We start from the raw sequence: 27,293 nt of genomic DNA, 5'->3' as shown, positions 1-27,293 counted from the left end.
TCCTCATTCTCATAATTTGAATTTCCCCAAAGACATCATTTCAGTCATAACCACAGAGAAATTAGGATGATCTTTGAGATCTCCATAGCAACCATGGCTCAATTCATATATGTACCCCCCAAAGCAAATTAAAATCATTTTAACAATATTTAAATGGGGTCAGGAAAAGTTCTATACATTTTCTGATAGACTGTTTTTACATTATATGCTTATGTAGTATGTAAATTCTATAGATCACATATATAATATATATTAAGTATATATTATATATAATATTTATATTTATATTTAATATATATTTATTTAATATAGGCTTCACTTATTGTAATACTATCTATCCTTTCCACAAACTTTCATCACTTAATGTCTTAAGACATAATCTCTGCATTAAAAGTTGCTATGCTTTTTGTATACTCAGGAGAGTAGTAATGGTAGAAAGACCTTTTAACCTTTAGATCTAACATGAACCCCTACTGCGGTTTGCAGAGAGACACTATTATTAAGTAAATGGATAGCTATTGGCCCAGTTTCCACAAGTGGGACTACGAAGCTTCAGAGGATAGTCAGCATCTCACAATGGAGGCATAATGACTCTTTTGCCCATGGGTCCCTTCAGCCAATTGGAGAACACCTTGGTCTGACATGTAAATAGTAGTCAGGAAAACTTCTGGAACACACTGCACTCTTTCCCTAAGATGGATGACACTCTGTGGAAATGAAGGTGTCATAGGGTGCTGGAGTGGTAAACAAGTACACTGGCTTCTGATACTGTGAATGTGACTAAGTAGTAGCAATCATTGACTAGTTTCCACCAACGGGAGACCTTAGTTTGTCAGACCATGAAAACCTCATAATGGAGGCATTATGGCTCATCCCTTCTCCCTCACCAATCCCCAAGGGTTCTGGAACCACTCAGAGAGGACCTTGTGCTGAGATAGCAACGTCAGGGATTTCTTCTGCCTTCCTCTATTTCTTTACTTAGAGGAGGGTACAGTGTGCAAATATGGAAGTGCTAGGGAGGAGCACTACCTTTTAAGGCCATCCCTATTCCTTTTATCTCCCCTACCCTATGATATATATGCTGAGGTGGGAATCAAGTACATTGGTTCTCAGACTACAAATGTAATTAAGTAGGAGGCAGCCATTGGTCAGTTTTCACCAATGGGAAGCCTTATGTTCCCAGGCCATCAATGCCTCAAAATGGAGTCTCCTCCTTCCCATGGAATCATTCAGGTACTTTGAACTTTGCACTGACACATAAATAGTTATGTCAGGGAATGAAGCTCTCCCTCTGAATAGCTTCCATTAGCATAAATGCAAATACAGAAGGCTGTTATTAATTAGAAGGTCCATGATGTCTCTTTTGATCCCATTTCCTCCCTCTTGTCCCCTTGTATTCCAACCGTCTCCCTGACTCTACTTTGTGGTGTAATTGATTCCTTATACCATACTGATTCCTCTTACACCATACTACCCAGGTAACCCTTGTTAAAGCACTTGTTTCTATTATTCTTATACCTAGAGATATATGTGCAGTTACATCAAGTCACATTTAACTTCTAAATATATATTAACTATATTAACTATATTTAATATATTTAACTATATTCTAAATATAACTTCCAATATATTTTCTAAACAGTTTTACACACTCCAGAACTTTTGTAACTTGCTTAGTGTTTGCAAAGGAGCCCCATTCTGCTCATTAGCAGGCATTCAGGACCCCATATAATTTGTTGCTTGTTAACCATCAGTTTCACTTATTTCCCAAGGCTCCTCCCTATAATCTCCACTTTAGGTAGTTTACCTAGACCTGCTGTAGGTATTAATGCTTTATTGGTATAAAATGCATGTTACTTAATCTCCACTATACAAATGTCACTTAACTTTCAAAGTCCATATCCATTATCTTCTTTGAAACCTTCTAACCCTTAGTTAATGCTCCTCCTTTGCTGCTAGTTTGAATTGAGACCCAATGTCAGAACTGGATCTTTACCTTGCTCTTAGAGTAGGTTACCTATTTAGTATCATTATTCCTTTACCCCCTATTTATTACTTTATTTAAAAACCAGTGGCCTGGTGCATGAAATTCATGCACATTAAAAGGGAATTAATTAGATGAAATAATTTAATATTGCTATTTGCCCTTTCTCTATAATGGAAGTGTTAGAGATGAAAAAAATTAGTAAAATGTATATGAAAATCTTCCTCCTGTCAGTCTGGGGAGTGCCATAGGACCCAGTCAAGTCCCTGTCCACCCACGCATGCCCTGAAATCATGTGAGACCCAAACCTGGCCAGCCCCACTTCCATTGGGTGAGATCCAGACCCGACCGGTCCTACCCCTGTCAAGCCCTGCTGGGCAGGGGGCACAGCCTCAGGTCCCCCAGCACACCCTCAGGTCCCCTGGCCTGGTGCTGAGGCGGGGGGTGCGGCCTCAGGTCCTCTGGTTTGGAGCGAAGGGTCTGGTCTGAGGTCCCATGGCCTGGCACTGGGGAGGGGGGCATGGCCTGAGGTCAACCATCAAACCCCGCCAGGTGGGGATCGCGGCCTGAGGTCCCTCAGGCCAACACTGGGGTCGGGGGCATGGCCTGTGGTACCCTGTCAAGCCCTACCGGCTGGGGGACGCACCCTGAGGTCAACCATCAAGCATGAGATCCCCCAGCCTGGCATCAGGGTGGGGGGCACGCCTTGAGGTCCCCTGTCAATTCCTGCTGGGTGTGTGTGGGGGGGAATGCAGCCTGAGGTACCCTGTCAAGCTCTTCTGGGTGGGAGGCATGGCCTGAGGTCTCCTGTCAAGCCCTGCTGGATGGGGGGGCACAACCTGGGGTCCCCTGGCTCAGTGCCCGGGCAGGGGTGTGGCCTGAGGTCCCCTGGCCTGGCACTGTGGTGGTGGGGGGCTCAGCCTGAGGTCCCCATCAAGCCCCGCTTGGTGTGTGGGGGGGTGTGGCTTGAGATTTCCCAGCCTGGTGCCAGGGCTAGGGGTATAGTCTGAGGTCCCTTGTCAAGCCCCGCTGAGAGGGGGGGGGGGTGAAGCCTCAGGTCTCCCGCAGTGGCCCAGCGTCACACAGCCTCAAGTCCCTGCTGATCACTTGTTATGGGAACTCCACCTCCCCTGTGGTGGAAGCCATCTTGTGATGACGCGAGGGTTAATTTATATATCCCCCCTTTATTATATAGAATTGTTTAGATTTATATTTTGAATGAATTCTTGTATATTCTTTCCATTTTATGAAGAAATACAATAAATAATAAACAGTCTCTCTTAAAGAGTTTTACCTCTAAGCCCTAGCTTGGTCATCATTTTTCTACTTGTTCTATACATCCTATCCACTATACCTCCCATTACCTTGTTCTCTCCTTTCAGCCAAGCACACTTCTTCTGATGGAACTTCATTGATGTCAAGCGTAAGTAATCATCTAGTGGGTGGATGAATGTTGATAATTCTCCGGGTATGCACTCTGCCACGAAGGAGGGTTTCTGATGTCTTCAGCTAGGCTCTTCACCAGGCTCTGAGCTGCCAAGGGACTAAGTCTGTATTTCTACCTGGCTCCACCCAAATTGTGTGGTCATCAACCTATTATGAGCTGGCCTGAATTATGACATCAGTGGACCAGGACTAGCTTATATATTTCAATAACTGACTACTTTTCAAGGCAGAAGCACAAAGACTGGTACAGTAACTGTTTACCAGAAAAATTTTCTAGAATTTTAGATTACAAGCCTACTTCTATTTTTGTTCATAAAGAGTGTGAATGGGCACTAGGAATACTGCCTTAGATACATGGGAATAACCAGAGGTCTATTATTTATTTTAGTCTTTCATTAGAGCCAGTAGCCAAGACATCCCCCTTGTGTAAGAGCTATAGCAGTGTAGTAAAACAAAACATGTAAAAACTTCAGTTAGTTTGGTTCTAACTTAATCTTAATGGTTGACTATGCTGTAAAACTTCTTGTATTTAAAGGACAATGGTTACCACCTTTTAGTTTATTACCTATCTCCTATAAAGTGTTCTCCTATAAACATCACTGTCCATGCTGCAACACTATAAACCCAGCCTCTTCCCTTTGCCTGAAAAAGGAACTTGATAATTGATTATCTCTTAAAAAAATCCATACACTGCACAGACCTTCTAGAGATTCCCTTGAGTAAAACTAATTTAAGTCTGTTTGTTAATAGTTCATACATAAGAAGTATTTGTTCATACACAAAAATTGACAAATAGGCTATGTTATCACAGACTTAATCCACTCTTAAAATATGAATTTCTAACATAAATTCAATAGGTTAGATGGCTTAATTGGTTGCCCTTGCCTTGACTTACCAACTGGCAGAAAATAGAATGATATTTCTATTGATACAAGTACATAGTTTTAGATTAATTTGACTTAAAATTTTTTGAAATCTAGAGGTTTTCTAATCTTAACTGAAATACTTATAAAAATGGACAAATTGAAGAACTGTTAGATGCTGTTAACTAACTTAAAAAAATAGCTATAATAAAGGTGGAGCATCATTCAAAACACAAAGACCCAGAATCTTATGATAAAACCACTACACTAAACAAGCAGCTTTCTTCAAGATAATTGCTCTCAGAGGAAGTAATATATTTCTCTAAGATTGTTTTTTATGTATCTTTATTGATTTCAGAGAAAGAGAAAGGAAAAGGTAGAGAGAAAGAGACTGATTGATGAGAAAGAGGAACATCGATTGATTGCCTCCCACATACACCCCAGCCTGAGACTTAACCAGCAAGCTGGGCATGTGCCCTGACCAGGAATGGAACTGATGACCTTTTGGTGCACAGGATGATGATCAACCAATTGAGTCACACTGGCCAGGGCTCCCTGTAGTGGAGTTAAACAGTTTTTGTAAAGCAGGTTGAAGAGAACAAACACATCATTGCAACTAGGATATCCCCAATATTAGTATCTACTTTTGATTGATGAGTCCTTGATAATAGGATTATAATAAAAGGGTAATATGCAAATAGACTGAACTGCAGAACAACCAAATAACCAATCAAAGCGTTATATACTAATGATATGCTATGGCTGCTCAACTGCTTGCTATGATGTGCACTGACCACCAGGGGGCAGACAGTCAACTGGTTGAAAGTTTGCTATAATGTGCACTGACCACCAGGAGGCAGATGTTCCAACTGGTAGGTTAGCTTACTGCTGGGGTCTGGCTGATTGGGCCTGGGCCATATGGGCTAGACATGCCCTGGAGGCCTCCTGCCGTCCCTCCAGGGACCAATCATGCAACAGTGCGGATCCTCAGCCTGGCCTGCACCGTCTGACAACCCGGGACCCCTCGGGGAAGGTTAGAGAGCAAATTTCAGCCGGATTCCATAGGCCACTCCCCTTGGGAGGGCACCAGACGCAGGGCTCATGGCTGGTGAGCACTGCTGTGGCAGCACGAGCCTCTCAGGATTGAGATTGATTGGGCATGAACCTGCGGTAGGCACAGTGGGGCCAGGATGAGCAGGAGTGGCAGGCAGCATTGGACTGTGGGTTTTGACCAGATCCCTGCAGGCCATCCAGAGGGACCCCACCCATGCATGAATTCGTGCAATGAGCCTCTAGTATAGTGGTTCTCGACCTTTCTAATGTTGCGACCCTTTAATACAGTTCCTCATGTTATGGTGACCCCAATCATAAAATTATTTTCGTTGCTACTTCATAACTGTAATTTTGAGTGATAATGTAAATATCTGTGTTTTCCGATGGTCTTAGGCTCTATAGCAGCAGTTGAGAACCACTAGTAGGGTCGCCTAAGATCATCGGAAAACACAGATATTTATATTATGATTCATTAACAGTAGCAAAATTACAGTTATGAAGTAGTAACAAAAATAATTTTTTGTTACTACTTCATAGAAAGATTGAGAACCACTGCTCTAGTAGGATTATAATGACTTTAGCAAAAGTATTTTGTTGATGTGAGATCGAGGTCCAATTTTTACAAGTCTAAAGTTACTGTGAGGGAAGCAAACACCAGCCGGAACCTGTAAAAGGGAATCTACCTCCTGAAGTGCTTAAAGGAAAAGCTATTAAATTTTTGCCAGCAGGTTTAGGTAGGGGGTAACAGGCACAGCAGTCAGTTAAATTTAGAGCAGTGGTTATAGGAAAACCACATAAGAGAATTTTGTTTTGTTTTATTTTATTTATTTATGTATTTATTTTTTAAGTTTCTTTATTGATTAAGGTGTTACATATGTGTCCTTATTCCCCCATTACCCTCCCATCCCCCGACTCATGCCCTCACCCCCTATTGTCTGTGTCCATTTGTTAGGCTTATATGCATTCATACAAGTCCACTGGTTGATCTCTCCCCCTTATCCCTCCCCTCCCCTACCTTCCCTCTGAGATTCGATGGTCTGATTGATATTTCTATGTATCTGGATCTGTTTTTGTTTTAATTTTTTAATCCTCACCTGAGGATATGCTTTTATTGAGGGGGGGGGAGAGAGAGAGAGGGAGAGAGAGAGAGAGAGAGAGAGAGAGAGAGAGAGAGAGAGAGAGAGAGAGGAATATTGATTGGATGCTTTCCATTTGTGTCCTAATCTGAGATCAAACCTACAATCTAGGTTTGTGACCTGACCAGAAATTGAACCCACAACCTTTTGGTGTATGGAACGACGTTCCAACAAGTGAGCCACTTGACTGGGGCTTGTTTTATTTAAAGTGGTAGAAGGAAGCATATGGAAGTGAAAATAATTGGATGGATACAGAGATGTCATATTAATGTTCTAGAGGGCATCAAAGTAGGTTAATAGGCAAGATTAGAGGAAGAGTAAAGGAACAGAAAAGGGCATTGAAAATTCAGAAAATTAATCTTGTTCTGTAGTCCTGGACAGAAGCTGTCTACTTCTGACATCAGTAGCCTTTGGAAGATTCCTAACAATCCAAAGTTTAAGGTGTCCAAGTGGAATGGATGTTGGTAATTAAGATGAAGTAGTGGATATCTTTTGAATTGAAACCGTGAATCCAAGGATCTGTACCTTGGAGCTGTACTGCTGTGGCAATTGTTAATAGTACTTGATACAGTCATATCTGTTGGAGTTCAAGAGTAGTTCTTCTCCTGTGTCTTTTAGAAAAGACAAAATCTCCAGGATTTAGAAAAGTGGATGCTGTTTAGGTAGATATTTTGGAAATGTGGCTTGTATCTGTTGAAGACAACTTCAGAGATATTGTATGAGTCTCTTGCATTAACTAATTATATCTGTTTATGATAGAGTAGAATCTAAGGTTGAGAGTGAAAATTCCAACCACACAAGAACATATAGGTTTATTATTTTATTATCTCACTAGATGTCCACTGCATGAAAATCGTGCACGGGTAGAGTCCCTAGGCCTGGCCAGTATTCAGGCCTGATTGGGGCCTTCTAGCTGCCATCTCAGGCCTCCCTCAGCTGCCAGCTGCTGGTTGGGGTCTTCCTTCATTCTGCACCACCCCCTGGTAGTCAGTGCACGTCATAGTGATGGATCTATCTTCAGTTGAACTCCCACGGGGAAAATTTGCATATTGGATATATATATATATATATATATATATATATATATATATATATATATATATATATATTGATTAGTGGCCCAGTGCATGAAATTCCCTCAGCCCATCCTGCACCCTCTCCAATTGGAGACCCCTTGGGGGATGTCTGAGCACTGGTCAGACCTACAATGGCAGGTTGGACATCCCTCTCACAATCTGGGACTGCTGGCTCCTAACTGCTCACCTGCCTGCCTGCCTGATTGTCTCAAACCTCTGCCTGCCTACCTGATCACCCCTAACATCTCTGCCTGCTTGACTGATAGCCCCTAACTGCCTCTTCCTGCTTGCCTGATCACCCCTAACTGCCCTCTCCTACCCCTAATGGCTTCTGTCTTGGCACCCACCACCATGGCTTTGTCTGGAAAAAAGTCAGATGTCCGGTTGACCCGGTCTAATGAGCATATTACACCTTTTATTAGTATAGATAGATTATATAGGATAGGATTGCTTAAATGGGGGAGGGGGGAGTCTTTTTAAGCAGGAAGAAATGCTCTTGGCAGACAAAAATACAGAATCCCTATATCTGGACCGATAGCCAGCCATATGCACTGTACTGCCAAACCGGTCATTAAAAAATTGAAACTGCCAAAACCGGTTTGGCTAAGTGGATAGAGCATCGACCTTCAGACTGAAAGGTCCCAGGTTTGGTTCTAGTCAAGGGCATGTACCTTGGTTGCAGGCACATCCCCAGTAGGGGGTGTGCAGGAGGCAGCTGATGGATGTTTCTCTCTCATCGATGTTTCTAGCTCTCTGACCCTCTCCCTTCTTCTCTGTAAAAAAAAAAAAAATCAATAAAATATATTAAAAAAAAAAACACTAATGGTAATACTTTAGGACATAAAAGTTTTAGGTTTTCTGGGAACTTTGCTAGTTTTACTTTTAGAATTCCATTAATTCTCCTAATTTTTAATGAAAACTCTGAATGATAAGGGCAATTGAGAGTTGGGGTAAAAGGGAGAAATTTACAGAGCTCCTTTTAACAGTGCTAGTAAAATTTTTCCTGTCACTAGAAGGGTAAGTTGGAATTGTCCAGGTTGGAAAAAACAAAATCAAGATTTTATTATTCCCACAGTTAGGACCTGTTGCAGAATTGTGTACCCCCCAAATTCATATGCTAAAGGCCTAATCCCCAGTACCTAAGAATGTGGTCTTATTTAAAAAGTGGGTCTTTGTAAAGTTAAAATGAGATTGTCATGGTGGTTCCTAATCCAATATGACTAGTGTCTTTATAAAAAGGATAAATTTAGACACATAAAGAGAAATTGATGTAAAGAAGCATGGGAAGAAGACAGCCATATACAAGCCAAGGAGAGAGTCCTGGTACAGATCATTTCCTCACAGTCTCATAAAGAACCAACCCTGCCCAGATCTTGATTTCAGACTTCCAGTCCCCAGAACTGTGAGACAATCAATTACTGTTGTTTAAATGACCCAGTTTGGGGTACTTTATTACAGCAACCGTAGCAAATATAGGGCTGTAGCCCTCTGATAGGAAAAGCTTTAACCCACCCAGAAAATAAACAATAACCAGATATAGCCATATCCTACTGAGGAGACATTTGTCCTGAAGTGGTTCAGAACAGGCCTCCCCAAGATACGCCACTTCGGCATGTGAATTATTTTGAGCTGAAGGCAACAGAGACCCTGCAGGTTCAAGAGACACTTTTACCTCTTCCTTAAAGAACTTAAACTAGAGACCTTGTCCATAATAAGAGTTACCAAAAATGATATTTTATGACCTATCTACAAGGAAGGGAAAATTTCTAATTACTGGACACATGCTATTCTTATCATCCTGCAAATGACCTTCCTCCTCTCTAAAACCATGAGGTGCCTCACCTCATCCTTAGCTCAGAATGTTATCTATACCTCATTTTCCTTTCCTGTCTTTGATTCTCTAAAGTATGTGGGGGTCTTTGATGATCATGTATATAGATTTTCTATATGTATGTATGTAATTAAATGTGATCATTTTTTTCTTGTTATTCTAATCTGTCTCATGAAGATTTCATTATTAGACCAGCCAAAAGAACCTAGAAGGGTAAAATAAAGTTTCTTCCTTCCCCTCAGAATAAAGTATATTTGGCAGTGTTCAAACAGTCCTTTAGGCATTGGTTCTGTCCATAACCCACCTTTACAGTTTAACCAGGATTATGTTGTTAGCAGGTAGAGAAGGTTTTGGAAACATCTTTGACAATACCTCTAAAACTATCCCAGAAATGTTAGTGTAATATCATGGCCAATTTATCTCCACTGTTGTGGATAACATCATGAAAAATTCTTGCTAAAATACATTTTAAAATATTTGGCACTACCAGTTAGCCATATTGAGAGTAACAATGAGCCTTCAAATTTTTCAATCTTGAGAGACACAAGTTGGTTCACTCTAATCGTAGTAAATAATAATTATCCTAATTTATAAAACCCAGGGTCCATAATGACTGACCGAAGGCTCCACTGAACACCTGCAGTCAGTGGCGACCCAGCACTGACTACTGAGGGGGCTGTGGATCAGGCTCAGAGAGAGGCCCAAAGAGATTGGCAGTGTCTGATCCAAAACTTCCGTGGCAGCTGTTGATCAGCCATTGCCTCTCTCTTTCTCTCCGGGCTTCACCATAAGCTGTGCCTCTGTTTCCTTCTCTCTGGGCCTCCATGGGGGGGGGGGCGCTGCTGATCATCCCTGCCTCTCTCATTAGGTCAGTCCCAGAAATAGTCCCAGAGATATTGACTGGCATAGAAACTTACCAATCAGAACCAAATCTGGGTGAACTGTGAGGAGCCAATAACTACCTAGGAGGCGGAGCTTTTGGCACTGACTGACATAGAAACTGACCAATCAGAACCAAATTGGTCAGCATGGAAGAGCAGTTGGGGGTGAGATCAGGCCAGCAGAGGAGGGCAGTTAAGAGTGATCAGGCAGGCAGGCAGGCAGGCAGAGGCAGTTAGTGGAGATTAGGCAGGCAGAGAGGTTAGGGACAATTAGGAAGGAAGGCAGAAGGGTTAGGGGCAATCAGGAAGGCAGACAGAGGCAGTTAGAGGTGATCAGGCAGTCAGGCAGGTGAGTGGTTAGGAGCCAGGGATCCCAGATTGTGAGAGGGATGTCCAAATGCGATTCATAACAGTAGTAAAATTACAGTTATGAAGTAGCAATGAAAATAATTTTATGGTTGGGGGTCACCACAACATGAAGAACTGTATTAAAGGGTTGAAGCATTAGAAAAGTTGAGAACCATTGTGTAGGGAATCTAAACCACACAATTGAGATTCAAACTCATTTACCTTTCTGCAAAGTGTGGACTTTCATCCACCACACTGATAACAGTTTCTGGGCTTGGAGTAGGTAAGTGGTGATTCTGAGACACTCTCCTTCCCTTCCCCACCTGAAGAACCACTGGCTTACAGATAATAGTTTGACAGAGTCTCTTACTAGACTGAATTTTTCCATTTAAGGTGTGAGATGGAGAGAAAAAGGTATTGGTCTTGGAGTCAGGAGCCCACAGCCCTAGCTCCTGCTCTGCCTCTCATAAGCTCAATGGACTTGAGCAAGTTGTTCTACCCTCTGGACTTCAGGGTCCAGATCTTGGAAATGCGGAGGCTGGTGGGGAACATCTCTTGATACTTTGATGAGATTTGATATTTTTATCATCTCCAAAGGGCTATAATAATATCATATGGGGCTAAAAGCACAACCTCCTCTGACGCAAAACCAGTTCAACAAATCTATTTATTTTGAAGGCAATTTGAAGAAAGGATCTTCAGTGAATACAAACAGCTAGCTTCACTTTACTGAGTGTGAGATGTGACTATATTCATACTTCCTTGGCCTCTACTTTCTGCTCATAGTTCTGAACACTCCCCACTCCCCATTTTCTCAATAAAATGAAATGAACCTTAGTTAAGTACCTGCTTAATACATCCAATTGAATTAAAGTGATAATCAAGTTAAGATAATCCTTAATGAAAACTGAAAAAGAAAAACTCAAATTAATGGGTTCTTGCAGGTATATAATAACCTGAGGACTTTGCCCATGCTGATTTCATGCTCAGGAGAGCAGCCCCATGACGTGCTGCAAGACACAAAAAGAGGATCGTTCCTGGTCAATAAGCCCCATAAGGCTAAGAGCAGAGAGGCTGGCTTGATCCAGAAAAGGAGGTGACTGAGGCATTGCCAGCAGATAATGAGTCTCCTGCTTTTTTCATTTTACATCAAATGTAGTGCTTAGAATAGTCTGCTCATTTGTAAAGCAAACTCTTCCTGTGGACTCCACAGTGACACGGGGGTGGGAAGTTAAAGGAGTCCAGTTCTCAGGTGAGTGTTTTTCTTCTCTTCTTCCTGCCTTCCCACCCTTCCTTCTTCCTTACCTCCATCTTTCCTTCCTTCCTTTGATTTTTAAAAAATTATAAAAGTAATAAATATTTATCATAAAATAACCGAATTGCATATAATTGAATGAGGTATAATATAAAAGTCCTTAATCTCCATTCTTTTACTTCTTCCCCTCTTTCCCTTCTTTCATTTTTTTAAAAAGATTATAAAAGTAATGCATGCTCATTGTAAAATAATCAAACAATACTGAATGGTATTAGGTATAAAGGAAACTTTTAAAATCTCTATTCTTCCTTTCTAATTCTCTCATGCTATTCCTTCTTGTCTTCCCTCTCTCTAGCCCTCTCTTCCTTTCTTTCTCTTTTCTTTCAATTTTTTAAAGTTATATAGGTAATATGTGGTGATTTTAAAAGAATAAAGCAGTACAGAATTGCATGGTACATAAAATGAAAGACCCTGCCCCCACTCCCATTCCTCAACCCACCCTTTTATGCCTGATAGACATATAGGCTTACCTTATTTCTTTTTTTAAAAAGATGTTTTTATTGATTTTTTTGGAGAGAGAGGAAAGGAGAGGAAGAGAAAAAAACATTGACGAGAGAGAAACATCATAGATCAACCGCCTTCTACACACTCCCTACTGGAGATGGAGCCTGCAACCTGGGAATCTAATCGGTGACCTCTTGATTCCTGGGTTGATACTCAACCACTGAGCCACACTGGCTAGGCTTACCTTATTCTCTTTAATGACTGTATAGTATTCTGTAGTGTGAAAATCCCATAATTTACTTTTTGGGTGCCAGGTAAGTTTCTGAAACAGACCTTGGGATTGTTATAAAAGTTTAGAGGAAATGTAAGAAAAATATAAATTGGATTGTTTGCTGTTGAAAATTCCATTTTACAGATAGTGATCATATCCATTTCTATAGCATTTTATACTTTGAAAATTGCCTTTTAAATGTCACATCATTTGATCCTCTACAGCAGCTTTGGAAAATAGGCAGATTATTATCTCTGTTTTTACAGATAAGGAAACTTAGGTCCAGGGAAATGAAGGAGCAGAAATACAGCCTTACAGCTAATAGTTACAGATTCTTATCCGGTACTCTTATAGCACTGTAAATTTAAGTTGCATTTCATCTTGCAAGTCGTAAAAAATTTAGATATCCCCTTACTTCTAAGTTTGTAGTTTAAAAAATCCATCCAAGTCATACAAATTCCCTTATTATTCTAATGGGAATGGCATTTGAATACTTGGTAAATGTCAAGAGCCTTATTAATGGCTGTTGCTCAAAGCAAGTCCAAGATTCATTTGGTTTCCTAATTGACTTCTGTTACTTTAAATATAATATAAAGTGAGTCTATTCACTCCAAATCCCATTTAGAAATAGAAAGAAATACAATATGATGCATTATCCTATAGGAAAAGAAGTGTTTATTGTACATCAGTAGTAAATCATTCAGAAGTGTATTTTATTTACAATCAGAAAATGTCCATCATCATCCTACTGCCAAGCTTCTGTAATATGTTTTTGTAGGATTTGGAGTTTTACCACTGTTTGGGTTGAAGAAAGGGGGTTTGCAGAGTGTTTCTCAAAAAGCAGCTTTCGTTGCAATTATTTAAGGAGAGAAGCTGGGTGAATGTAATGAGATGATCTGCTTTAAAAATAGATATTATTTCATGAGTTACTTTTACCAGTAAGTTCTTTTTGTATAATGCTTCCTTCAAAAAGTTTAGGCTTGTCAAAACTGTTAAAACCAGAGTTGTGTTGAAGTTGTATACATAAAGATTGAATAAAATCACATTTTAAAATTATGTATTTAATGTTTGATTTCCCAATGAAGGCAGATATCTCTGTCTTGTTTTTCCAGGACTGTATTCCCATTGTGTAACACAGTGTCTTCTACATAGTAAGCACTCAATAATATTTGTTGAATGGTTATGCAAATAGATCTAGGCTGCATAACTCAGGCAAGTGTCTATATTGTGGCTGGCTGTCATGATTTTAAGCAATCAGAAAAATCTTTAAGTGAAACGGGAAGAAGGTGGTCACATACACATAGAAATAGTTTGTTCTGAAGCTGAGCTAGGCATATTTCTGACTTTTAAAAAACATGCTTAGACAATGAAAGGATATATCATGTATCAGAGGCTTTATGGATTGATTCTCACGTCCAGTTTTATCTTCCTCCCAGGAAAGAAAATATATTCTTATTTTCTCTTTCAATGTCTCATGTATAGCAGGTTACAGAAACATTCATTTGAAAACTTGCTGGGCTGCCTCTCAACAACTTCCTTTTGGTCAGTATGGCTGTAGGACAAGTTGGAATTTCAATAAATGAATCCATTCACTCAGGATTGTGCATGGGCTCAAGTGGATAGCTTGGACTATTTGTTTTAAAAGTTTACTTTGTTGTTGACAGAATTACAAACGTCTCCTATTTTCTCCCTCTTTTTGTCCCCACTCCACTTTTTTTTTAATTTAATTTTATTTATTTTTTTTAAATAAATCTTTATTGTTCAGATTATTACAAATGTGATCCTCTTCCCCCCCTCAATTGCTCCCCTCCACCAGGTTTCCCACCCCACCCTCTGCCCTTTCCCCATCCCCCATTGTCCTCATCCATAGGTGCACAGTTTTTGTTCAGTCTCTTCCCGCACCCTCACTCCCCTTTTCCCCGAGAATTGTCAGTCCACTCCCCTTCCATACCTCTGATTCTATTATATTCACCAGTTAAAATTGTTCATCAGATTTTTTTAATTCCCTTGGTTTTTAGATTCACTTGTTGATAGTTATGTATTTGTTGATCATAATTTTTATCTTTATCTTCTTCCCCTTCCTAAATAACCCCCTTCAGCAATTCATATAATTCTGGTTCGGCAGTGATGAACTCTTTTAGCTTTTTTTTATTTGTGAAGCTCTTTAACTGTCCTTTGATTCTGAGTGATAGCTTTGCTGGGTAGATTATTTTTGGCTGTAGGTTCTTGCTATTCATCACCTTGAATATTTCTTGCCATTCCCGTCTGGCCTGCATGGTTTCTGTTGAGAAATCAGCTGACAATCGTATGGGTGTTCCTTTATAGGTCACTACCTGCTTTTCTCTTGCTGCTTTTAATATTCTCTCTTTGTCTTTTGCTCTTGGAATTTTAATTATGATGTGTCTTGGTGTGTTCCTCTTTGGATTCCTTTTGTTTGGGGTTCTGCGGGCTTCCTGGACTTGTAAGTCTATTTCTTTCCCCAGGTGGGGGAAGTTTTCTGTCACTATTTCTTTCAGTATTCTTTCTGTATCTTGCTCTCTCTCTTCTTCTGGAATCCCCATAATTCTGATGTTGTTTCGCTTGAAATTGTCCCAGAGGTTTCTTACACTATCTTCAACTTTCTGGATTCTCTTATCTTCTCCCTTCTGCAGAGGAGTGTCCTCTGGCTCTTCGTGTTCTAAATCTTTGTCTTGATTCTTGTGATCTTCCAGTCTGTTTTTAGGACTTTGTATAATATTTTTTATTTCAGACAATGTTTTCTTCATTTCTTGTTGATCCCTTATTATTTCTAGTTGCTCCCTTTTCATATCCTCAGAGGTCTCATTTATTTTATCGGCCTTTTTTAGGATATTGTTGAATAACCTTATAACTGTAGTTTTGAACTCAATGTCCAATCTTTTCTTTTCCTCCATCTCTTTCCTTTGTCTCCTTCCTCTTGTCTGCATCTTAGTTGTTTCCCTGATTTGATGGAACAGCTTTGTGTTCTAGGTGTTCTGGTAGAGCCCAGTAGCACAGCCTTCCCAGTTACCTGCGGTGGACAGTCTTGGTGTAGCCCTTTGTGGGCTGTGTGTGCAGTCTTGTTGTTAAGCCTTGCTTATTGTTGGTATCACTGGGAAGCTTTGATCTCCAAGCCAATTGGCTGTGAGGATCAGCAGAGTCTCAGCTAGGAGGGCTTCTGTACTCTGCTTGGATAGGGCGGGGTCTCGGGGTGGCGCAGACAAGCTTTGGTTCCCTGTCAGTCTCGCCTTAGAAAAGACCTGTTCTCGGAGAGTTTCTGAAGATTGGTTGCAGGCGCGCGCACCTCTTTGGTAAAGGCACAGACAAGCTTTGGGTTCCTGCCAGTCCCTCCTTAGAGAAAGCCAGCCTCTGGGAGAGCTTCTGTGCTCAGCCAGAGATTGGGCGGAGTCTCAGGTTAGTGCAGACAAACTGTTTTCCCTTGGGCTCCTCCCCAAGTCCCGCAGTAATGGCCTCTGGCTTCACACACCTCTGAGAGATCTCTGCACACTGCCTGACAGTCTGGCCTCTCCCTGTCTGGGGCCGTCTATCAGAGCAATAGGCTGATTCTGTTTTCCTCTCGAACAAGAAAGCCAGTTGCGCGTTAGCTGTCTGCCCTCTCCGCGCGCCGGGAGTAAGCCAGTAGCGAACTCAGCCCGGCCTGCCCTCTCTGCGCGCCGGTAGGAAGCCAATAGCAATCTCTGTCCGGCCCTTCCTCTCCCCACGCTGGGAGTAAGCCAGCGCCTTTTCTCTCACACAGTTCTCCGTACCTTCACAGTTCCTGAGGTTCAGCGTGCCTTCTCTCTCCTTCCCAGATGGCAGAGCCTCCTCTTAGCTAGGCGTCCGGCACTTCAGGGCAATGCTTCCCCTGTTTTTCAGTTCTAACTTCAAATTTGTTGTGGTAGGCTGCATTCGGGTGTCTACCCTATGCCGCCATCTTGGTGTCTAACTCCCCACTCCACTTTTTGATTTCTTGATGTAACTGAAATGCCATTGGGTGGTTAATGTACACCTAACTGAAGCTTTGCTTTTTCTCTTGGGCTCTTTTCTCTTATGCACAATATTTTATTCAAATCTATCTGTAGCATTATGAAGCTATCTTTCTTTTAATTTTTAATATATTTTTATTGATTTCAGAGAGGAGGGGAGATAGATAGATAGATAGATAGATAGATATGTAGATAGATAGATGGATGGATAGATAGATGATAGATAGATAGATAGATAGATAGATAGATAGAAACATCAACAATGAGAGGAAATCATTGATTGGCTGCTTCCTGCACACCCCACACTGGGAATCAAACCCACAGTCTGGGCATGTGCCCTGACTAGGAATTGAACCTTGACCTCCTGGGTGAAACAATCTTTCTGTCTCCTTTATATGTACTGTATATGGCAGCAATCATAGACTATAGATGAGGAAAATAAGGTGTTTCAAAACCTGGTCTCTGATTCACATACAGGCATGAGTTCTGGGGAGGTCCAAACCTTGCCTTGATTCTGTGACAGGAATGAAATAGATTATGTCTTTGTTTCTATCATGCAGCAAGTAGATGATTAAGACCTTTCAACTGAAGGTAATTTGGTGACTTAAGAAAAAGTTTGTCTTCTCAGAGGGAAGAGGTGGGGGAGGAGGGAAGAGATCAACCAAAGAACTTTTATGCTTATATGCATAACCCAAGGGTACAGACAATAGTGGGGTGAGAGTCTGGAGAGGGGACTGGAGTGGGGAGGAAGGAGTCAATGGGGGAAATAGGGGAACACCTGTAATACTTTCAACAATACAGATAAATTTTAAAAATATGTAGATAAATTGGAGTTTTTGTCCATCAAAGGGCACTATCAAGAAAGTGAGCCTTGGTTGGTGTAGTTCAGTTGGTTGAACAATGTCCTGTGCACTGGAAGTTTGCCAGTTCGATTCCCAGTCAGGGTTCATGCCCAGGTTGTGGGCTTAATCCCTGGTGGGAGGCATGCAGGAGGTAGCCAATGTTTTGCTCTCACATTGATTTTTCTCTCCCCCCTCTCTCTTCCTCTTTCTCTGAAAACCAATACAGAAATCTTTTGCAGAAAGTGAAAAGACAGCATATATAATGCAAGAAAATATTTGTAGGTCATGTATTTCATATATCAACTAGAGACCTGGTGCACAAAATTCGTGCACGGGGGCAGAGGGGAGTGTCCCTCAGCCCAGCCTACACCCTCTCCAATCTGGGACCCCTCGAGGGAGTCTGACTGCCCAGCGGGATCAGGCCTAAATGGGCAGTTGGACATCCCTCTCACAATCCAGGACTGCTGGCTCCCAACTACTCTTCTGCCTGCCTTCCTGATTGCCCCTAACCCCTTCTTCTGCCATCCTGATCACCCCCTAACCACTCCCATGCCAGCCTGATTGATGTCTAACTGCTCCCCTGCCAGCCCGTTTGCCCCAACTTCCCTCCTTTGCCGGCCTGGTCACCCCTAACTTCCCTCCCCTGCAGGGTTGATTGCCTCCAACTACCCTCCCTTGCAGGCTTGGTCTCTCTCAACTGTTCTCCCTTGCAGGCCTGGTGCCTCCCAACTGCCCTCTCCTGCTGGCCATCTTGTGTCCACATAGGGGCAGGATCTTTGACAACATGAGGGCAGCTATCTTGTGTGTTGGAGTGATGGTCAATCTGCATATTACTCTTTTATTAGATAGGATAGAGGCCTTGTGAACAGGTGGGGGCCAGCTGGTTTGCCCTGAAGGGTGTCCCGGATCAGATTGGGGGTTCTCTTGGGACGTGGGGCAGCCTGAGTGAGGGGCCTGTGGTGGTTTGCAGGCCAGCCACACCCCATGGCAACCCAAGCGGAAGCCCTGGTATCTGGAATTTATTTACCTTCTACAATTAAAACTTTGTAACCTTGAGTGGAGGCTTAGGTCAGGAAGGGCAAGCAGAAAGCTTGGCTTCCTCCGTTGCCAGGGAAATGCCTCCCTCCTGCTCTCTGGCTGTAGCCATCTTGGTTAGGTTTATTTGAATACTTGCTCTGATTGGATGGTGGGCATGGCTCGTGGAGTTGAGTGATGGTTAATTTGCATATTACTCTTTTATTAGGTAGGGTATCCAGAATATATAAAGAGTGTTTACAATACAACAACAAAAAGACAACCCAATTAAAAATGGACAGACCTAACTTGTTTGGCTCGGTGGATAGAATGTTGGCCTGTGGACTGAAGGGTCTTAGGTTTGATTCCGGCCAAAGGCACATGCCCAGGTTTTGGGCTCAATCCCCAGTAGGGAGTATCCAGGAGGCAACTGATCAATGATTCTCTCTCATCATTAATGCTTCTATCTTCCCAATCAATAATTCTCTCTCATGCTGTCTCAAATGGTAATCATTTATGTTTTCCTTTCTCCCTCTCCTTTTCTCTCTGAAATCAATAAAAATATATTTTTTAAATGGGCAAAGGATTTGAATAAACATTTCTCTAAAGATATGCAAATGGCCAACATGAACATGAAAAGATACTCAACATCATTAATCATTAGAAAAATGTGAATCAAAGCCACAATGAGATACCACCTCACACCCTCTAGGATGGTTACACATTAAACCTCAGAGGGAAGGTAGGCATGGGTGGGGGTAAGGGGGAGAGATCAACCAAAGGATTTGTATGCATGCATATAAGCCTAACCAATGGACACAGACAACAGGGGGGTGAGGGCATAAGGGTGTTGTAATGGGGGGTAATGGGGGAATAAGGACACATATGTACCACCATAATCAATAAATTTTTTTTTAAAAAAGATACAAAATAAAAAACAACAATAACAGAAAATAATGTGTTAAAGAGGAGGTAGAGAAATTGTAATCCTCATACATTGCTGGCGGGAATGTAAAATGGAGCAGCCACTATGGAACACAGTTGGCTGTTATTCAATAAGTTAAGCATAGAATTACTATATGACCCAATCCTAGGTATAATATCTAGAAAAAATGAAAACACATGTTTTAACAAAGGAAATGGCACAGATGTTTATGGCAGCACTGTTCATAATAGCCAAAGAGTAGAAACAACCCAAATATCCATTAACAGAAGAATCAATAAACAAAATGTGGTATATAAATACAATAGAATATTATGCGGCCATAGAAAGGATTAAAGTACTAACACATACTACAACATGGATGAATCTTGAAAATATTATGCTAAATGGAAGAAGCTAGACACCAAAAGCCACATATTGTTTTATGATTTCATTTATATGAAATGTTCAGAATAGACACATCCAAAGAGGCAAAAAGCAAATTAGTGGCTACTAAGGGCTGTAGGGAGGAGGAAATTGGGAGTGAGTGCTTAATGGGTACAGGGTTTCCTTTTGGGGTGATTAAAAATGTTATGGAACTAGATAATGGTGATGGCTGTACATCATCATGAGTGTATTAAATGCCACTAATTCATACACTTTAAAATTATTAAAATGGTGAATTTTATGTTATATGAATTTTCTCAATACAAATAAAATGGTGCCTGGCAGTCCTGGAGCTGTAATAAAGACATTTAAATGAGGTTTATGATATGCTTTTCCTAAGGTGAAAAAAACTTAACTTCATAATGTTAAGCAAGAAAAGCAAATTTGCCGTACAATATGATTTCAGTGGCAATAGAAACAAGCAAAACCTGTACACAGAAAAAAGCAAAAGGAAATGTACCAAAATGTTAATGGTGGTTGTTTCTGGGTGGTGGGACTCTGGACTTTGTTCTCATCTTTTTATTTTCTATTGCTTTCACTTTTTCTACTAAAAAGCACATACAGTATCACCTTTATAGTGAAAAGAACATATCTCTTTTTTAAAGTGGGAAAAACAGTAAATGTAATTTAAAAGAAATAGGATAGAGGAAAAGAGACACAGAAGAGAGAAATCAAAACAAAGCATGCATCAGGGGAGCAATCATACAATTTGTATTTTAAAACTGCCAGGAACAGATGGCAGGGTTGGAGCAAACATCTGCAATGGATAGTTAAATCATATGCAAAGACACAAGTGGCCTTTGAAACAAACCCTGGGGAGGCATGGCAAAGAATGCAGCTTGCCTGACAAAACAGAAGGACCAAGCCTCCTGTCTGCCTTGTCACAGCCTGATCTTCCCGGAGCCCTGCTGGGGGTCTAGAGGTTGCAGCAAGGCTCAGTGCAGATGTGCTTGCATGTGTGAGTGTGCAAAAGAGGTAGTGATGGAAGAAGAGACTTCTAAGGATAATAATGGCAAATCAGACAGATGTTATTCACATGGGACTTCACAGTTTATAAACATTCGTACATACATAACCTAAATATTAGTCATTATTGCATTATCTTTGTTTTTTTGGTCATTATTGCATCATCTTTCTTAACAGCCCTGAGAGGTAGGTAATTATTATCCTACTCTGACCATGGAGAAATGATTCTGACCACAGAGAAATGATTCGAGTTTACTTATTTAACATTCATATTTTACTCACTCTATGCCAGATAGTTCCCTAAAAACTTTTGCATGCATTAATTGCCCATATTCACACAACTAGTAAGGGGTGGAACTGGGATTTAAATCTGGCTTTTTGGATTCTACTACTTCTGATCACTTTTATTTATTTTTATTTTAAAAAATAGATTTCTTTATTGATTTAAGAGAGGAAGGGAGAAGGAGAGAGAGATAGAACCATCAATGATGAGAGAGAATAATTTTTTGGCTGCCTTCTGCAAGTCCCCTATTTGGGATCGCGCCCGCAACCCAGGCATGTGCCCTTGGCTGAATCGAACCCGGGACCCTTCAGTCCATAGGCTGATGCTTTATCTACTGGGCTAAGCTGACCAGGGCTCTGCTCATATTTAAGCAGAAGTTATAGATATGCCTGCAGAATCTCAAGGATTGCCATAAGTGGTTCTATCTATCTATCTATCTATCTATTATCATCATCATCATCATCATCATCATCATCATCATCATCTAGCCATTTATCTCTTTTTCTGATTATAAATGTAACACATGGTTGCATAAAATTCAAATATTACTAAACAAATAACGTAGAAAGTAAAAATGCCCCTAAATCTCACACCTAAAGACATCATTTTTAAAGGTTCAACATGTACTCTCCCAGATTTTTTCTATATGTATGCTAACACATATTTTTCTCTTATTAAAAAAAAAATAAGACAATACTATATCTATACTTATGTCACTCCAATTTAACATAATATAAAGCCTTGGACATGACTATATAGATCTACTTTGTTTTTTAAATAATCCATTGTATAGAGGTAATAATTGCCTAACTAGTCACTTATTGATAGACATACAGATTTTCCTATTTTTCTCAATTACAAGCACTACTGCAGTAAATATCCTTGTACTTGCATCTTTGTATACATGTAATTTTGTTTAGAATAAATTGATAGAGATGGATTTAGTGTGTCAAAAGCATACACACAATTATACACAATTAAAATGTTCACAGATATTGGCAAATTGCACTTCAAAACAGAGAGGCTGTGCTAATTGGTACTCCCATCAACAGTGTATTAAAGTGACATGTTTCCCCACAGGCCCATCAAAACTTGGGATTCTGTCAAAAATGTCATTTTAAAAGGCAAAAAGGCTATCTTGTTGTTCTAACTTGTATTTTAAAAATAGCGAGGGGCCATCTTTTTATATTTCCTATCTAGTAAGTTGCTTGTTCATGTCCTTTGGCAACTGGTGTTATATTAATAAATCGCAGAGAGGAAAGGCCCTTTTAGACCACATAAGATTATGATACATTCTCTTTTAAGGGATAAATAGCTCCTGGAAATTTATGTTCACCATAAAACTCATTCTTAAATGGTGTATGTGATGTCATTTTGGAGGGCTGAACAGAAAAGCAATGTTAACAAACCATAATCAAGCCTTGGGTTTCATGATGATCACTTTGTGGGGATTAACTCTTGATTTATTAGCCACATGAAAGATGATAATATAATCACATAAGCCAGATACAGAAGTAAGCAGTTGCTCATCTGCCATGGACAGTCTAGAAATAGCTCCCTGGCAGGTGAATGGTTTAAGTTCTGGCACATGGGTGTGTGTATATATGTGCTTGTGTGTGAACCTGTGGGGGCCAGCATGTACTTGATTGCTTTCGGATGATAGTCAATGGAGGAATGGAGGGAGAAAATACTATAAGGCTACAGAATGTCTAGAAGCTTTCATTTGGGGACATCTCCCAGAAGCACCGAAGTGGTCACTTCCTGCCAGTTTCTTTAGTGTGCTGTTATGGCTGCCAGTTTTAGATAGGTGGTTTCAATGTTACACTCCTAATTCAAAGACAAGCTGGAATTTCATCAAGCTATTTTTGATTTGTCTTAGGCTGTGCTGGAACTGGAATTAGGTTGGTGCTGGGCAATGGCATGATATTTGCCTAGTGGCCTGGGGCATAAAGTTTATAATGGTAATAGTATAATGACTCATCAATAGCTTTCCATGAAATAAATGGCATACTCAATTTAAATTTTCATACATATTGCCAAATTGCCCATCAAACTACTGTACCAATGTACATACTCTTCAGCAATGTTTGAGAGGACTTGGCACACACCACCATCTCACTTTACCTTCAAACAATCTTGTAAGGTCAGTAGGTAGAGGTATTATTTGGCATCGACTATAATGTGAATGGTGGTCCCTAGAGTTGTGCATAAATACAACAATGTGGCCCTAAATTCCAATTTCACTGAAGCAAACATTAAGGCATAGAAATGTTAAGTTACTTGTTCAAAGTTACACAGCTGATGAATGTCAGAGCTGGGATTTCATCCCAGGCTGTGTGACTCCAGAGCCAGTGATAACTGACTTCATGGCCATCTAGAGCCCCTTAAAGCTGCTGTAGCCTCCTTTGAGGAGAGGGAAGGAGGGAATCAGGATAGGCTCAGGGTTGTGTCATTTCTCCCATTCCTGGGTGCAAACAGAAGCCCTGGCACTTCAGTATTGTCCAGCTGGCCATCTGTCGGGCCCCTGTCAGTGCCTTCAGTGAGAAGCAGCCTTCAGAGAGAATAATCAGATAATTTTGTTTAGGAAAAGGCATTGGATAACTAAATTGCTGTTGCACCATGAATATAATAAGGCAGTTAGGTAGACAGAAATAGTTATCTTTTGATTCTTTGAGTGGGAATTATGTGTAGCAAATTTTAAGTCCAAACTGCCTTTTCCTTAGCCTCCCCCCAGTCCACTAGCCACACACTTCTAACTGCCTCCCTAAATTGTCCAGTTTATGTGTGCTCAGGAACATTAATATAACTTTTCACATCAACCCAGGCAAAATATAATGAGGAAGAAACTCCTCTGCCAAAAAAGTCACATGCTGATGTCAAGTAGATATGACTTTTTTAATATCTACTATTTGGCTTATCTGTACCAGTATTGACTTATAATAGTACTGTTGCATAATCTAGATTTGACCATATAGCTAAAGAAGGTGACAAAATAGAATTTCTTGTTACTAAAATTTCAACAGTTTTCCCTTTCACCTTCCCAAAATTTGGACAGATGCACTTTCACTAAAAGGAAAAAGGTTGGATTTTTATGAAAGAGCTGACACATATGTAAGCCTGACCAACACCATTCTTGAACTCATTTGATTCACATAATACATTGACCTGGTATTTGTGGATGACAAACCAAGTGATTGGATGGCCATTTCCTATATTACTAGTAATATAAGAGAATACATAGACCTTGAGCTTGCAGGAGACTACCAGCAGTTAATACTATACAACTTGTCCAAAAACTTTTATATCCATTACCACCTGATTCCATTTCAATCGCATACAGTATGCTTGATATGGGATGGTATGAAGGGAAAATTAGAACTCTTCCTGAATAAAGAAAGAATACTGGTAATGATGGATCAACCACAAAAGCTGACACCTAATGGGACTCTGTTTCTAGGATATTTTCTTAAGAACAGAAACAGCCAGGTTAAAAGTATGGTGCCTTGCTTTACTGGCAGCTTGCACTACTTACAACTCTGGAATCCTGGAAAATGAGGAGTTTATAAAGTGTTTGGGTGGAAACATAGTTAGTTGGGAAGAAGATGTTTGGCTCGTCAACAAGATCATTCAACTGTTGACATGAGACTGCGCTGCTGTGAGTAACTTATGAATTGTCCTCCTTAGTAAGGGTAGCAGTGATGTGGTACTCTTCTGCTTGTTACTCCAAATATCTCTCTTAGGTCACAGCTCTGTCATCCTCAGAGAGTACCCCAGGTTGTCATCTACTTTTCTTTGTATTTTATCTTTATATGATTTTAAACTTAAAGAAATATTGCAGTAGGACAAAGAACTTCTGTATATTCTTTACCCAGATTCACCAATTGTTAAAATTTTCCTCATGTTTTATTATTCTCCATTTTTCTTTCTCCCCCCCACACATACATACACACATACATACACTATTTGTTACTTAATGATTTGAAAGTTGAAGATATAATGCCTCATTATCCCTAAATATTACCCCTAAATATCTCAGTGTGTGTTTCTTAAGAATGAGGACATTCTCTTATATAGCCATGGTACAATGATCGAAATCAGGAAATTTAACATTGATATAATACTAATACCTAAATTACAGTCCATATTCAAATTTGTCCAATCATTCTAATAATTTCCTATATAGCTCTTTTTGCCCGATCCATGATTCAGTTTAGGATCACACATTAAATTTAGCTACCATGTCTCATTAGATTCTAATCTGGAACAAAACATTCTTTCCTTGTCTTTCATGATGCTAATTTGTCTCATTACTGATATTGGTAGCTTTGATAATTTGATTCTGAGGGTGATTGCTAGATTTCTCAATTGTAAAGTTACTATTTATTCCTTTGCAATTAATAAGTAATTTCTGGGGAGATATTTGGAAGGTATGTAGATACCTTGTTCTTATCAAACTTTCACCCAGTAGTTTTACATCTACTAAGTGATTCTTGTCTCAATCACTTATTATTTTAAAGTTTGCAAATTGACAATTTTAAAAACTTCATAATTTTTCTACATTTACTGCTCTTCTATTGTAAGGAAAAGTGTTCTCTTCACATTTATTTATTTTTTCAGTTGTTTATGTGTTTATATCAGCATAAACTCATGGATTATTACTTTGGGTTACAATCTGTTGCTATCACTTATTTTGATGTTCAAATTGGCCCAGATTTGGCCAGTGGGCATTCTTCAATCTGGCTCTTATGTCCTTTTGACATGTTCCCATCAGTTTTAGCACTTCCTTACTTTTGGCACAACAAAATATTGCAGGCTCATCTTGCATTTTCTCTTCAGTCCAAGAATCAGCATTTTACCAAAAAGCCCTGGTTCCTTTTAATGGGAAATTATATTTATAAACCAATTCATTTTTATTTTGGGAAGTTAGAATGGAGTTTTTATAAGAAAACTGGCTAGTATTTTCCCCCTTCTTTCCAGTTTTGATGAGGAATTAAAAGACTTTTTCTCTGTGGAACTCCACTGTTTTCTTAAGTCCAATCTTCTCCACCATCAGCACAGCAGTCCAGAAGTGTGGGTAAAGTCAGTGACAATAACATCAAGATTGGATTTTATCTCATTTTTTTTCAAATGTTCACTTATTCTTAGAGGAGCAATATTTACTTCTCTTATGGATTTTGAGTAGGGGGTTTGTGAGGGAATGGGGGTTTAGATCCATGTCTAATAGGGTTCTCACAGACTATGGAAATATGTTTTTACCAACTGCCTGCATGCTGTTTGAGTTAATGGCAGAAGCACATTCCAGGAGGTTTCTGTGTTTCTTTGAGATCAGACTAATGCAAAGGAACAGATTCTGTGTTCTGTGGAGCTACCACCTGAACACATTCGTGTTTTTTCCTTCTCTGAAGTCTTGAAAATAAAAGAGAATAGTCCTAGCTGGCTCTAATTATAAAACTGAGCTGGGGACTAGTAAAGTTAAGCCTTAACAGCTCACCCAAATCAGTTTAAAGTAACTTTATCTTTGATCAAAGAAACCAGAAGTATGACTCCATTAAATCCATATGGTTAGCAGCAATCTTTGAAAACTTTCTCTGGCCAGTGAATTGCTATGAACTTTCCTACCACTTTGCTGGTAAATTGCTAAGTCTAATTGATGTGTTAAAGTACTAGAGAGCCCCCATTTATTTTGCACATTTGTACACTTAATGTAAAATCTACTCTCTTGGTCCAATTAAGTCTTGGTGGCCATAATACATAAATAATCTAGCACAACAAACAGGCAAAAAAAAATACAGGTATAAGACAATAGGGGGGTGAGGGCATGCGTGGGGTGGGGGGCTGGAATGGGCAGTTGAGGACAAATATGTGAGACCTTCCAGTGTTTACCAAACTTTTGACATATGTGTACTATAATTTTTGTAACACTGAGTACCCCTCGTACTCATGAGAACGTAGAATTAGGCGCAGCTAAGCACGGTGCAGTGCATATCCCCACCAAACTCCGGTGCAACGCGTACACCCACCAAACTCCAAACTCTTCCCGTACCCCTGGGGGTACAAGTGCCACACTTTGGGAAACACTTAAGAAAAATGCAGGCTAAAAAGACAATCAACAAAATGTTGCTTTTACTATTCAGGTTTCTTCAAATGTTCTTTCCAAATCTTAGACCAGGGATTCCTAGCCTTAGGTC

General features: G+C 40.2%; 1 protein-coding gene across 1 annotated transcript in view; it reads left to right on the top strand.

The window, feature by feature from the left end:
• Window positions 1-14,014: 14,014 nt before the first annotated feature.
• ADGRG4 (adhesion G protein-coupled receptor G4) overlaps window positions 14,015-27,293 on the top strand; it is a gene marked incomplete at both ends in the record, with an annotated part of 65,152 nt that continues 51,873 nt past the window's right edge. Inside the window, 6 exon segments of the mRNA XM_084870830.1 lie at window positions 14,015-14,117; window positions 24,161-24,249; window positions 24,253-24,258; window positions 24,262-24,642; window positions 24,647-24,731; window positions 24,734-24,760. Of these exon segments, the coding sequence (XP_084726956.1) occupies window positions 14,015-14,117; window positions 24,161-24,249; window positions 24,253-24,258; window positions 24,262-24,642; window positions 24,647-24,731; window positions 24,734-24,760 (691 nt within the window).

The sequence above is a fragment of the Pipistrellus hanaki genome, assembly GCF_964339955.1.
Source record: "Pipistrellus hanaki genome assembly, chromosome: X".
Taxonomy (NCBI): Eukaryota; Metazoa; Chordata; class Mammalia; order Chiroptera; family Vespertilionidae; genus Pipistrellus; species Pipistrellus hanaki.
The sequence above is the reverse complement of the archived record's forward strand: the minus strand, read 5'-3'. Positions and strand labels throughout refer to the sequence as shown.